The sequence below is a fragment of the Talpa occidentalis genome, unplaced genomic scaffold, assembly GCF_014898055.3.
Source record: "Talpa occidentalis isolate TD23 unplaced genomic scaffold, MPIMG_talOcc4v2.1 talOcc4.2, whole genome shotgun sequence".
In the NCBI taxonomy this organism is placed as follows: Eukaryota; Metazoa; Chordata; class Mammalia; order Eulipotyphla; family Talpidae; genus Talpa; species Talpa occidentalis.
In genome coordinates, this window is record NW_023602073.1 from 23,682,115 (window position 1) to 23,695,049 (window position 12,935).

Below are 12,935 nucleotides of genomic sequence, written 5' to 3' on the forward strand. Positions count from 1 at the left end.
CAGCAAATATTGGCGAGGATGTGGAGTAAAAGGAACTCTCCTGCACTGCTGGTGGGAGTGCAGCCTGGTCCAACCACTATGGAAAGCTGTGTGAAGGTTCCTCAAACTACTAAAAATGGAGCTTCCATATGACCCAGCAATTCAACTAGGAGTCTACCCAAAGGACACAAAAGCATTAATTCGAAAAGATACCTGCAATAGGTAAGATATGGAAACAACCAAGACTCCCAAAAATAGATGACAGGATCAAGATGATGTGGTCTGTTTACACAATGGAATACTATTCAGTGATCAAAGAAGATAAACTCATGCCATTTGCAGCAACATGGATAAAGCTAGAAGGGGTCATGCTCAGTGAAATAAGTCAGAAGGAAAAAGAAAAGTATCAGATGGTTTCACTTATAAGAGGAATATAGGGAGCCAAATAAGGGATCAAGAAAAGAAACATAAAAACAAAACTATAGGCAACTGTAAATCAGAGACCTTCTGCAAGGGAGGGAGAGGGAGAGGGATAAAAGCTGGGGAGGAAAGAGCACGAGGGACTGTGGTGATGGTTCGTGGTGAATTGGTGGTGGGAATTTTACGGGGACTACACCTGAGGAGAAAGCATACAAGCATACATTAGACAAAAATGAACAATGATGTAAAATATTATAAATTTAAAAAAAAAGTGAGTGTGGTGGAGACAGGAGGGACCAAGAACAACTTACTTACCTGATGAGGCATGTAAGCTTTACCAGGAGACATTATTTCACGGTAAAGACGTCTCCGGCGCCAAGCCTCTTCCATAATTTTGCAAGCTGGGAACGGTCCCTCTGTAGTATTAGGAGTTGTGGGGTTTTCATTTGTTTTTCCTACTAGTTTGTGAGTTGGAGTATAAATCAGACAAAACTGCTTGATTCCAAGTAGAGCCTTACAAAATACAAAGCAGAGAAGCAGAAGAATGTCAGAGCTGGAAGGTACCCACACCCCATCATCCAGCCGCTCCTCCTACAAACAGGGCCCTCTGCATCCCCCTTCTGTGGATGGGCCCAGTAAAGCTGAATCTCTTGCTGTTTGTCTTTCAGGGAACATATGCCGGCACTTGCTGCCCCTGGTCCAGTGCCCCACCTTGATTGTACATGGAGAAAAAGACCCACTGGTCCCCCGTTTCCACGCGGACTTCATTCACAAGCATGTGCGTGGGTCCCGGTGAGTCCACCTCCTCCTCGCTTCAGCCTCTGGGCCTCAGGAGGAAGAGCAACAGGGAGGAGGGTTGCCATGTCAATAAATAGCACCACTGTGTTTCGGGTACAGAGAAATAGGGAGCACAGAGGCTCTGATGTGTGCGTGGCCTGTAACCCCACAGCAAGGCGTTCCCAGATGAGCTCCTCTGACTGCCGTGGAGGCGAATGTGTGAGTGGATGCTGCGTCCCGTAACACGGGTGGCTGCTGGGATGGCCGGCAGTATCACGTAACTGGGCATTTTCCATGGGGCCCATCATCATGGAAGCACTGTCTGCCCATTGGGGACAGTCTCTGTAGGCCAAAGAAAACGCAACCTGAGGAGAAGCTTCTTGGCACTCAGTTAAATACTTGCTAGCATTTTCTGTGCTTCTCCTGGCAAGTATTTTTTAATATAGATATAAGATTATTCTTTATTCAACCCTGAATCCTGCTTTTTTTTTTTTTTTTTTTACACTTTATGTTGTAGATTTTCAGGTTATTTCAGCCTAAGTAGGTGCATGTGGATGAGAAGCCTGTCACTCAGAACCACACGGTACCCACACACGTCTGCCTGTGTGGGCAGCGCTCATGATCAGTAGCAGCCACGTGTTACTTGTTCTGTGCCCCACAAGACGTGTCGACAGAGCGTCTGCTCTTCAATCCCATACACTTTTGTGTGGGATAGAAATTTATATTTAAATACTTTGGATGGCACAGGAGCCAGCTTTTGCTGGTACTTATGCCAAGATGAAAATTCAAAGCTGAATAGGTTCAGTATTCCCTTCATAGGCAACAGATACATACCCTGAAGCAGAAAATAAGTGCCTGGGAGGTAGTGGACTTTTTTCCTTTTTTCAACTTACATACTAGAAGGTCAAGTGAGGCTTGGCCCCCTCCACAGAAGCTACATGTTAATTCCAGAATTGCTGTCACTTATGCAGGATGCCTTTGGCATTCAGTGGAATTCTTTTGGAATGACTTTATTAGTGACCTAAGAAATTCCTTCCTCTCTGTCCTTCCCTTTTCCCTCCATGAGCCAATTTCTGCTGCCGGCTTTTGGTCAGCACTGCCTGGCACGGTTGGCAGGGACGGGTCCTGTGAGCTCCCGCAGTCCAGAGGAAAGCAGGCTGAGAGCAGTGCTGCTGCTGCTCCATCCGGAGAGGGCGTGATAGTTTCCCAGATGGATTTCTCAGGGGAATTTTAAATGTGGGGACATGCTGCATGTTCTGCAGTAGACTGTGATTACTGCGATTTTGGTAATCACAGACTAATTATACTTCACAACAAACTTATTAAAAAATATCGTCTCCATTTTACAGATGAGAAAATTGAGGCTGAGCGACATTGAATAGCCTTACAAGCTAACAGAACTAGTACCTGACAAACCCTTGATTTTTTTTTTTTCTGTTATAGTACTTTTCCCTACAGCACCGCTGCCTCCCATAAGCACACTATCATTTTAACATGGTGGTAAGATGCCTGGATCAACCATTTGCTGACTGGGTCATTGTCTTGTGGCTTTAGAAATGGCGGGCTTTGCATGCTGACCCTCAGTATCCTGAGACCACCCGCTTTAGAGAAAGTTTAATTTAGGGATTCTGCTCCAGACCCATCTCCTAGCAACAAAATACATCAACACCGGAGATAAATAATCCCTTAACATTCAGATGTTAATTATTTCAGTAGACTATCATGTGGAAGATAGTTTCCTTAGAGCATATTCTTTGGCACAGATGAGTTGAAGGTAAAGTGTTACCAGCCGTGATTGACTAGCTGGCTCACGCATCACACCTGCTGCCCGCTCTGCTCCAGCAGCCCTCCACGCTGGGCACCAGCGTCCTCTGAACAGGGTTGGTTTCTTTTGGGCCCATAGGGTGGGGTGGGAGGTGCCAAAGTGGTCCTGAGTCTGCCTGGCCATCTGACGGCAGGACCGCAGCCGGACCATAGCCACTGCCAGTGAAGGCTGTGTTCCGTTTCCTCCCCAGGTCCACTTCTGATTAGACATTAAAGACAGTCTCTCCCTTCAAATACTGTACCAGCAAATAGACATCACGGGTGACACAAGTCCTTCCTCTTCTCAGAGCAGGCCTGCTTCCTGCTTACTTTCATTGTCTCTTTTCTTTCTTTGTGGAAGAACAATAGAGTCTCTGGATGCCACGGGGCCTGAGAGATCATTCAAGTGCCGGATTTAGAACCGCTGTAGTAAGATCATGTTTGTTGATTGACTATTCATTTACAAATGTACATATTTCGTGGTCACAGCTTCACGCCTTGACGCATGCACGTGCTTTGTCCCCCACCTCCAGGCAGCACCAGTGGACCACCCCTCTCCCATCACTGTGGTGGTTTTCAGTCTAGGAGTTACTTTTACTTTGTTTTCTGTGTTACTGCCCTTGCGATTTCCATTTTGCTTTCTTTGGTTATTCATAGTCCATAAGTGAGAGAAACCATCATAACCTCTGTTCCCTTTCTGACTTACATCTCTGAGCATTGTCACCTCAAGACCCACCCATATGGTCCCAAAAGCCACGGTTTCATCTTTTTAGTATCTGAGTAATATCTCCTCAAGTGTGAATTCGCAGTTTCTTTGTTCAGCCGCCCCTTGATGGGCACTCGGGCCCAGGCCTGGCTGTCACTGTGCTGCTGTGAACACGGGCATGCCTAAGCCTTTTCATACTCGTGTTTTCACATTCTTTAGGTAAATATCTAGAAGCACTGTTGCCGAGTCACAGAGTATGCCCATCTTTAGTGTTGAAGCAATTGCCATCCAGTTCTCCATAGAGGCTCCACCAGCTTCCATCCCCTGCAGTGGAGTCTCTTTCCTCCCCATGCCCTGGCCTCCACCGGCCTGGTCCCGCCTATGGATGTGGCCCATTCACACAGGGTGAGGTGAGATTCTCTGTGATAACAAGTGATGCGGAGCATTTTTTCATGTGCCTGTGAACCATCTGTCTGTCTTCTCGGGAGAAGTGTCCGTTTAGATCTTTGACTCATTATTTAATTGGGTGGTGGTTGTTGGTTGAGTCGTGTGAGTTCTCTATGTTTTGGAAATGAGCCCTTTGTTGACATGTGGAGGGCAGATATCTCCTCCTGGTCTGTCAGCTGCCTTTTGGTTTTGGTGGTGGTTTCTCTTGCTGTAGAAAAGCCTTTTAGTTTGGAGTGACTGTAGTCTGCAGGGGTGTGGCGGCCTGCTGTCTCCAGCAACAACGCACGCACCTCAGCTACACGCGCCGCCGAGACGGGCGCAGGCACCTGCGTCAGAGCTGGTGCTGACAGACTTGCAGGGTCGCTGTATATGCTCAGATTGTTACTGAAAAGAAAAGCCCTGTGATGTCTGCGGCCCGCCTGAAGTGCATCCTGCTCAGCAGGGCACTAGCGGTGTGCGAGTCTGCTGGGGCTGTGCCTGCTGTAGGCCACGGCTGGGCGGCTTCCTGCAGGGATGGCTGCCTCACAGTCCTGGGGCCTGGAAGTCTGAGAACAAGGTGTTGGCAGGTTGGTTTCTCCCACGCCCCAGTCCTGTGTCCCGATCCCCATAGAAGGACACCAGTTCTGGTGGAGGGCCCGCTCCTTGCCCTCAGCCTGCAGACCTGCCTCCTGATACAGGGACATGCTGCCATGCTGGGGTTGGGGGTCTCAGAGTGTGAATTTGAGAGGTGTGACTAGGTCACTGACAAGGAGCTGGGATCTCAGGAATGGGAGCAGGAGCAGGGTCACCTTGCAGACCCAGCTGTACCTAGCCAGTGCCTGCCTAGACCCCTGATACGGGGCCCCTTCCTTTGCCTGGCCGGGTGGGCTGCGACTGTGGCATTGGGTTTCGACTCAGATGTCTGCTTCCTTCTCCTCCTCCTCAGCCACTCTTGTTTGTGAGCCAGCAGCTGCTTGTTGATGCCTCTGACAGCTGCGAGCACGAGTGTGGTTTTCGTCCGCTTAAGCAGGACGCAGCCGAGTGCATCTCCAAGAGCTCGGTGCATGTGGAAAGGAAGAGTACGAGAGGCCGGGAGCCCAATGGTGCTGGGCAGGGCCTAGGCAACTCAGGCCTGCTCGTTCTGGGGTGGGGGCGGGGGAAGAGCAGAGAGGGCGGGAGCTGAGCGCACATGCCTTCGGAGCTGGGCTCAGAGTCAGCGGAAGGGGCGAGGTGGGACTGGAGACTCCCTGGGACCTGAGCGTTCATGGCAGAGGTGGTGAGGGGTGCTGGCAGGCACGCACCGGACTGGGGTCCCCTGCTGGCTCTGACACTGACTGTGGGCCCCACACAGTATATGAGTGCTTCCTTGTTATAAAATGGGGTGATAATGCCTCTGATCTCAGAATGTTCTTTTGAGGCCTGAGTGTGGGAACAATCGTGCACTGAAGGCTTAGGAGAGCCCCACATGCTAGCTGATCCCATGGGGGATGGAGTGCCGGGGCGGGGGGGTGCCTGCACGGGGCCAGGAGACCAGCAGGTATCGCTTCACAGGAGGCCAGAGGCAAGGCCTCCCAGTGAGCCCATCCCTCTTGGTTTTCATAGTGGACGAGATCCTGGTACAGAGAACCAGGCTTTCAGTTCAATTTTAAGGGTTCATAAATAATTTAGAGTTTTAGAAAACACTATAGCGTGTTACTTATGGCCTTGGCTTAGCTGTAGCTCTCAGAGCTGAACCTGAAAGCTGTGGAAGGTCAGCCTGAGAAGGAGCGGCCCACAGGGGCGTCTCCTTCACCACCTCGTCCGGACAGAACGTCCTGGGAGCACCGAGTCACGCAGAGTGAAGAGACTGAATTTATCCCGGGTGACCAGGACAGGCCTTGTTTCCCCCAAGATGTAGAATCACATCTTTTTACTTCTAAAGGTGCCAAATACCATAGGAACTTGATTTGCCACCTGCGGCTGGTGGTTTCCTGCCGAGCGGGTGTTTGCTAGTGGGGGCTCCCACTCATGTGCTGGAGGACATGGCGCTGCAGACCGCTCTCTGCAGAGCCTGTTCTTTAGCGCCTGCATGCTCAGGTGAGGTCCCGGGTGGCGGCTGCGCAGCGGTGTGGTGTGGACGGCTCTGCCCAAGCTGTCTGATGGGGCCTGCCCCAAAGAGGAGCCAGGAGTGGGTTTGAGCGTGAGAATGCTGAGGAGGAGGAGCACAGAGCACCAAAAGCACCAATTGCATCAAAGAGCAATTTTCTTTATACTCTCATTCCTTCCATCTGTCTGCCCATCCAGAGTCCCGTGTGGTTCTGAGCAGAGGCCCTGGGAGCAGTCACCCATATTTTCTAATAAACGGAACCTAGTGCTCACTTCCCTGAGACCTAGAGATCACTGTAGGTGGGTGCAGGTAGCGCTGAGGCTAAGAAGGCTGGGCTAGGGTCCTTCCTTCCTGGGTGTCTGAGGAAGTTGGGTGATGGGGCACGGCACGCGAGAGCCAGCTCAGCTTCCAGGCTGGCAGGTCGGGTCCCTACTACAGAATCCATTTTAGCATGTTAGGGGGTGCAGTTTGGCCTAGGCACGTCTGTGGCCCTTCAGCACTCTTAGTGGTGGTTCTCTTCTCTCGGCTAGCGGATGCCTGTGCATCCTGGCGAGGCCTGCTCTGAGCAGGACAGCCGAGGTCCGATGTCTTATTCATGGCATTGTTAGCTTTCCTGAGAGCCCCGGAAAGACGCCAGCACTGTCTCCTCCTTTCAAGTAGGTTATCATCAGTGTCTCGGGACTTCCCTCCCCCCACAAGGTTGCGTTGCAGACCAGCATCATGCAAGGACACCTCTGTCCATAAGTCCTCCCGAGTGCTGAGTTCTTAGACTCCCCCTTTCAAGAAATTGTAGAGGCAGGCGCTGTGGTAACTGGCACTGACCTCATTGCAGTCCTCTCATGTCCAGTTGTCATCGCAGACAGGACAGCTTCGTGTTGCACTTGTGTTGTTGCTGCAACACTTGCATTACGTCTCTGCTTTCACAGCTGGTAAATAGGCTGGCTTTACTACAGGAAATGCGGACCAGCCATGTTTGACCAAAACCCTAATGAAAGGAAGAGGCCTTCTGAGGACGGTAGGAGGGGATGGCGCTAAGACACTTGTGTCAGCTGCAGAACAAAGAGGTCCCCACGCTGCCACTGCTGCTGCAACCCTCAGAGCCCCGAGGACACTCATTGCCTTCAGTGTCAGACCACCCAAAAGGACAGGGCCACTGGAAGAGCTTGAGCCACAGGCTGGTGGTGGGGAGGGCTGTGGATTTAGATTTCGACTTGCCTGCGGCATAGACACCCTCAGAAGCTCACCTCCAAGCCAGTGGATTTGGGACAATTCATATTTTTATCATCTTTTCAACCTTCTCTCTGAAAATCAACTTAATTAAAACTTTTTTCAGCTAACCACCAAATCACACCCCATACACCTGCGGTGGGGCTTGGCCTTCGAGGGCACGTCACCGTCCCCGTGGGTGGGCTGCGCTGCTGATCCCCCTCCAGGCTGTCACAGACTCCGGGAGACTTGTGCTCCTAAGGGCTGTTTTCGGGGAACGTTTATAGTATACTCAGGAAGAAACTTCATTTTCTCCTCAATAGGAGTCATGGAAAAACTGTGGCAGCTTCTCACTCTAGATATCACGAAATATTAGGGTAGCTAAGAGATTCCTCAATGGTATGCCACTGATCAAATGCTTTCTGTTTTTAGGTTGCATCTGATACCCGAAGGCAAGCACAACCTGCATTTACGTTTTGCAGATGAATTCAACAAACTAGTGGAAGATTTCTTAAAGTGAAAATGTTCCCAGACAAATGCCACTGGGGACCCCTTAGCCGTCACACCCACCTCACTTCAGCTGCCCCCCACCCAGACTGCTGCTCCTCTCACAAGCCTATCCCAATCCACATTCATGATGGCGTACTAGCTTCAGTAGCTGCGAAACTAGATCTGATTTTTACCATTAAGTTAATGTCTACCATTGCCTTAAAAAATAAGTTCCTATTAAGATTATATTTTCAGGGCCTCCCTGGTAGCGCAGCGGTTGAGCGCTGGGTTGCGAAGCTGCCCGCAGCCTCTGCAGCGCTGATTTGATCCCGGGCTGCTCCCCGGCCACCGGAGGAGGGTCCCACATGGCGCGCAGACCTCTCCTGCCACCCGCTGCTCCCCTCAGCAGTGTGCTTCGGTCCTTCTGCCTGCTCTGCTCCCCGCTCTGGCTCTGGTGAATTCTCTCACCCTCCCGCGCTTCTGACTGTACCCAGTGCTTGTATAAATAAAATAAATAAATCTTAAAAAAAAAGATTGTATTTTCAAATAAATCTCAGGAGATTCATTTGTTCCTGACTATAACTCTAGGAGATTTTGAATTGATGCTACCTTTTGTGTGAAAAGAACAAGACTTTATTGCTCACAGAAAGGCAGAAAAGGAGGAGAAAGTCCTTGCCTAGGGGCCTCGATTTTACATTTTCACGAAGTTGTTGGAGCTCCAGGAAGTTCTGCTGTTATCTCCAAATCTATTCACTTCCAGACATGACTAGATCCCTTTAATATAACTGAGTGAATATGAAAACAATTTTCATCCATGAAGAGAGCAGAAGGGCTGTGAAATCAGGATTTCTACTCTATTAAAATCACAAAATCCATAAGCATATTCACAAAGCATTTTAGCATAAAAGAACAAAATTATTTGAAGGGGGAATAAAGAGGACACGAGCTTTAGGACACATGCTTTTTTTTTATTAGTGTAGATATTTTATACCTAACAGACAACACTGTAATTTTGAGAGGACTTCCACGTTAGAACAGTGTGAATTTCTGACAGAGGCAAAACGCAGCACCATAGTGTACAAGTAGAAAGACCATGCTTGATTGAGGACAACAGCAGTTCACTAAGGATGCAGGATTTGTCTGAGAAGTTCCTACGCCTCGTCCTCGCCCTCCTCCTCCTCGAACTCGCCCTGTTCGTCAGCCGTGGCGTCCTGGTACTGCTGGTACTCGGACACCAGGTCGTTCATGTTGCTCTCGGCCTCGGTGAACTCCATCTCGTCCATGCCCTCGCCCGTGTACCAGTGCAGGAAGGCCTTGCGCCGGAACATGGCCGTGAACTGCTCGGAGATGCGCTTGAACAGCTCCTGGATGGCCGTGCTGTTGCCGATGAAGGTGGCCGACATCTTGAGGCCGCGCGGCGGGATGTCGCACACGGCCGTCTTGACGTTGTTGGGGATCCACTCCACGAAGTAGCTGCTGTTCTTGTTCTGCACGTTGAGCATCTGCTCGTCCACCTCCTTCATGGACATGCGGCCGCGGAAGATGGCGGCCACGGTCAGGTAGCGGCCGTGGCGCGGGTCGCAGGCGGCCATCATGTTCTTGGAGTCAAACATCTGCTGCGTGAGCTCGGGCACGGTCAGCGCGCGGTACTGCTGGCTGCCCCGGCTGGTGAGGGGCGCGAAGCCGGGCATGAAGAAGTGCAGGCGCGGGAAGGGCACCATGTTCACGGCCAGCTTGCGCAGGTCCGCGTTCAGCTGGCCGGGGAAGCGCAGGCAGGTGGTCACCCCGCTCATGGTGGCCGACACCAGGTGGTTGAGGTCCCCGTAGGTGGGGGTGGTGAGTTTCAGGGTGCGGAAGCAGATGTCGTACAGGGCCTCGTTGTCGATGGAGTAGGTCTCGTCGGTGTTCTCCACCAGCTGGTGCACGGACAGGGTGGCGTTGTAGGGCTCCACCACCGTGTCGGACACCTTGGGCGAGGGCATGACGCTGAAGGTGTTCATGATGCGGTCGGGGTACTCCTCGCGGATCTTGCTGATGAGCAGCGTGCCCATGCCCGAGCCTGTGCCGCCGCCCAGCGAGTGGGTCAGCTGGAAGCCCTGCAGGCAGTCACAGCTCTCGGACTCCTTCCGCACCACGTCCAGGACCGAGTCCACCAGCTCGGCGCCCTCTGTGTAGTGGCCCTTGGCCCAGTTGTTGCCGGCGCCGCTCTGGCCTGCCGGAAGGAAAGAAGAATGTTTGACACTAAGACATAAGGAATTCCAAATCCTGCCATTTTAACTGAGCTTTGCAGGTTAGCTCTTTCAGACACCCCTTTTTGCCTACAAAGAGGATTTTCCATGTATTGGTCACCCTCAAAAACACTGAGGATCATAATAAAGTACAAAGCAAGTTCATAGAAGGTTATTAACTGAGCGAGAACATACCAGTACCCAACTGGTTTTAAATTAAGATCAGAAAACATCCTATAAGCATTTAAATTTGGTGCAGAGAAACAGGCCGGGCAGTGTTGTAGTGCGGGGAGTTGGTAAGTCGGGCTCTGGGCACTGCACAACCTCCCAGTCATAATCTGGGCCGTGGCGTCTGGAGGTGGCTCCCTTTGGAACCTCAGCCGCCCATTAACTCCTGTTTGAAGCATCTTCACTGCTCTTTGTTCTTTCCCCTTCAGAGGCTGCTCGGGACTGGGTGGAATTAGGCTAGGACTCAGGCTGTCTGTGGGCACAGTCTGCACCCCACATTCCATAGGAAGAACAGGGGAACCCTGGTGTTTAACAAGGAGACTTGCCGAGGCAGGGTCCCGTCCCTCAGGGTCTCCTCCCTTTGGACCCCCTCTCTTTGGGCCCCCCCCAGCTGGGCTACATACCAAACACGAAGTTGTCGGGCCTGAAGATCTGGCCGAATGGCCCAGACCGAACCGAGTCCATGGTGCCCGGCTCCAGATCCACCAGGATGGCCCGAGGGACGTACTTGTTACCTGCGGACACAGCAGGGTTAGACCCGAGGCAGCCAGAGGAGCCCCCTGGGCCGCTCTAGGTGCCTCACAGCAGAGCTCATTAGGGTGCAACAGAGGAAACGCTAGCACCCAGGCCTACAGGACGTTTTCTGCTTAAAAAGACAGTGCGCGTGCTGGGTCAGGGCAGGCGCGCGGAGTCTGGAGGCGCTTTGGCTGCAGAGACGCGTCTGGCTCTGCCAGCTGGGGAGCACCTGGTAGGCAGGCAGTTTCTCTGCCCTCTGCTCCAGGTGCGCGCGTGGCCGTGTGGAGAGCAGTTGGTCGGCCAGTCCTCAGACTTACCGGCAGCCTCGTTGTAGTACACATTGATCCTCTCCAGCTGCAGGTCGCTGTCTCCATGGTAACTGCCTGTGGGGTCGATGCCGTGCTCGTCGCTGATGACCTCCCAAAACTGGAAATGCAAAAGGCGTCCGTGAAAGGCTGGCACCCTAAACGCCAGGAGGGGTGGCCCTTCCTTCCTCACGCGTGCTGGCCCAGCAGCCACTGCAATGGACAGTCCAGATGCCCTGGCCACCCTGGCTGGGCCCCCACCCCTGCAGCAGCAGCCACAGCTGGGGGGCTGGGCCATGCGCAGAGCATCGCCATGTTATGGCGCTACCCTGAGAGGCTGAGGGGTCCCCGAGGAGAAGGTGGGCACAGCAGAGCCCATGGAGGGGCAGCAGCCCTGGCTGCTGTGGGGGCTGTCACACTGGGCAGTGCCAGCTGGTCAGCAGCCTATGGTGGATCCTGGCAGGACTGAGGCTCAGGTGGCCCCATCCTGAGGCTGCTTCCTGGAATCAGCGTGCAATTGCGCAGCTTTCTATCCCCAATGCCCATGTTGGCCTCTAGGCACTGCCCACAGCAGGGGTGGGTGGGAAGGGCAGGCAGGAGCTTGGCAGCAGACTGGGGGCACTGGATGGAGCTGGCCAGGGTGAGGGAGCAGGCTCCATTGTGGATTAGCAGCAGGAAAGGGGCGGGGAGTTGGGGGTGGGCAATATGGCGGTTCTGCCAGAGACCATGTCCTTGCCGGCGTGCCCGCCCACACCTTGCACCGCGCGGCTCAGCCTCGCCTCTGCAGGCGGTAATCACAGCCCCCCACGCGGTCACTGCCGCGGCGCAGACTGGAAGCCAGACATTTACAGATCACGTCTGGAGGGGCTCATGTTAGGGAAATTATCTCACATCCTCGTCCGTAACCAAGCGAGAAGCCTCCATAACATCTGTCACCGTCATGACACTGCATTTTTCCATTCAAACTACAAAAATATGCAAATTCCACACGAGGCCACTGAATCCGTACGCCCGTGGCCTCAATCCAATTTACAGAGACTAAGACACCCAGGGAAACGCCACCTACGGTCTCCAGAAGGGCCAGGAGGGAAAGGCATTTCGGGGGGCCCTGATGAAAGGCACCCTGCGCTGCGTCGCCACGCGCATCGCGGCAGGTGGTGGAGCCGCCCGCGCCCCGCCCGGCGGCCGCACCGGGAGTGCCACCTGGACGAGCCGCTGCCACCTCCCCAAACCCCGGCCCGACCGGGTAGCACCGTCGGGGTCCGCCACCCGCTCTGCGGTGCGCCCCTTGGGCACCCGCCGCTGCTCTCCGGCCGCGCCCTGGGGATCCGGCGGCCGCAGCCCGGGGACCCGCCGCCCCCCGCCCCCCGGCCGCGCGCCCACCTTGGCGCCGATCTGGTTGCCGCACTGGCCCGCCTGGATGTGCACGATCTCGCGCATGGTGCCGGCTGCGGAGCGGGAGAGGCGCTGGCGCTCGGGGAAGTGCGCGCGGCTCGGACCGGGCGACTGGCGAGCGCTGGGACCTGGCGCCGCGCACCCCCGGCCGCCCCTCTTATACCGGGGCCGCCCCTCCCGCCCGCCCGCGGTGACGTAATGGGGCGGGGCCCGAGGGCGGCGCCGCGGGGACTGCGGCACCGCGAGGGGGAGCCGGGGCGCGGTGCGAGGTGCGGGGCGCCCGGGCCGGGGGCTGCGAGAGTGGCCCCGAAGCCTGGGGTGGGCGTCGGCCCCGTGCGGGGCTGCCCAGCCCGGGCCCGGCCCCCCCCGGC

General features: G+C 54.0%; 2 protein-coding genes across 2 annotated transcripts in view; one reads left to right on the forward strand and one right to left on the reverse strand.

Moving 5' to 3' along the window:
• BPHL (biphenyl hydrolase like) overlaps positions 1-8,348 on the forward strand; it is a 33,058-nt gene extending 24,710 nt beyond the window's left edge. Inside the window, exons 6-7 of the mRNA XM_037519183.2 lie at positions 1,068-1,191; positions 7,836-8,348. Of these exons, the coding sequence (XP_037375080.1) occupies positions 1,068-1,191; positions 7,836-7,923 (212 nt within the window). The 3' untranslated portion in view covers positions 7,924-8,348. The remainder of the gene's footprint in view (positions 1-1,067; positions 1,192-7,835) is intronic.
• Positions 8,349-8,809: 461 nt separating this feature from the next.
• Positions 8,810-12,675, reverse strand: TUBB2A (tubulin beta 2A class IIa). Its single transcript, XM_037519184.2, has 4 exons — positions 12,553-12,675; positions 11,182-11,290; positions 10,753-10,863; positions 8,810-10,104 (listed from the first exon to the last, which is right to left on the reverse strand). The coding sequence occupies exons 1-4, from the start codon at positions 12,607-12,609 to the stop codon at positions 9,044-9,046; spliced, it is 1,338 nt and encodes a 445-aa protein (XP_037375081.1). The 5' UTR covers positions 12,610-12,675; the 3' UTR covers positions 8,810-9,043.
• Positions 12,676-12,935: the final 260 nt, after the last annotated feature.

What these genes read in the sequence shown, in the direction of transcription:
- TUBB2A (XM_037519184.2), bottom strand. Translation starts at nt 12,609, where the DNA reads ATGCGCGAGATCGTGCACATCCAGGCGGGCCAGTGCGGCAACCAGATC. An exon ending in GCAACCAGATCGGCGCCAAG is followed by an intron (nt 11,291 to 12,552) that starts GTGGGCGCGCGG and finishes TTGCATTTCCAG; the next exon opens with TTTTGGGAGGTCATCAGCGA. An exon ending in GCCCGACAACTTCGTGTTTG is followed by an intron (nt 10,105 to 10,752) that starts GTATGTAGCCCA and finishes TCCTTCCGGCAG; the next exon opens with GCCAGAGCGGCGCCGGCAAC.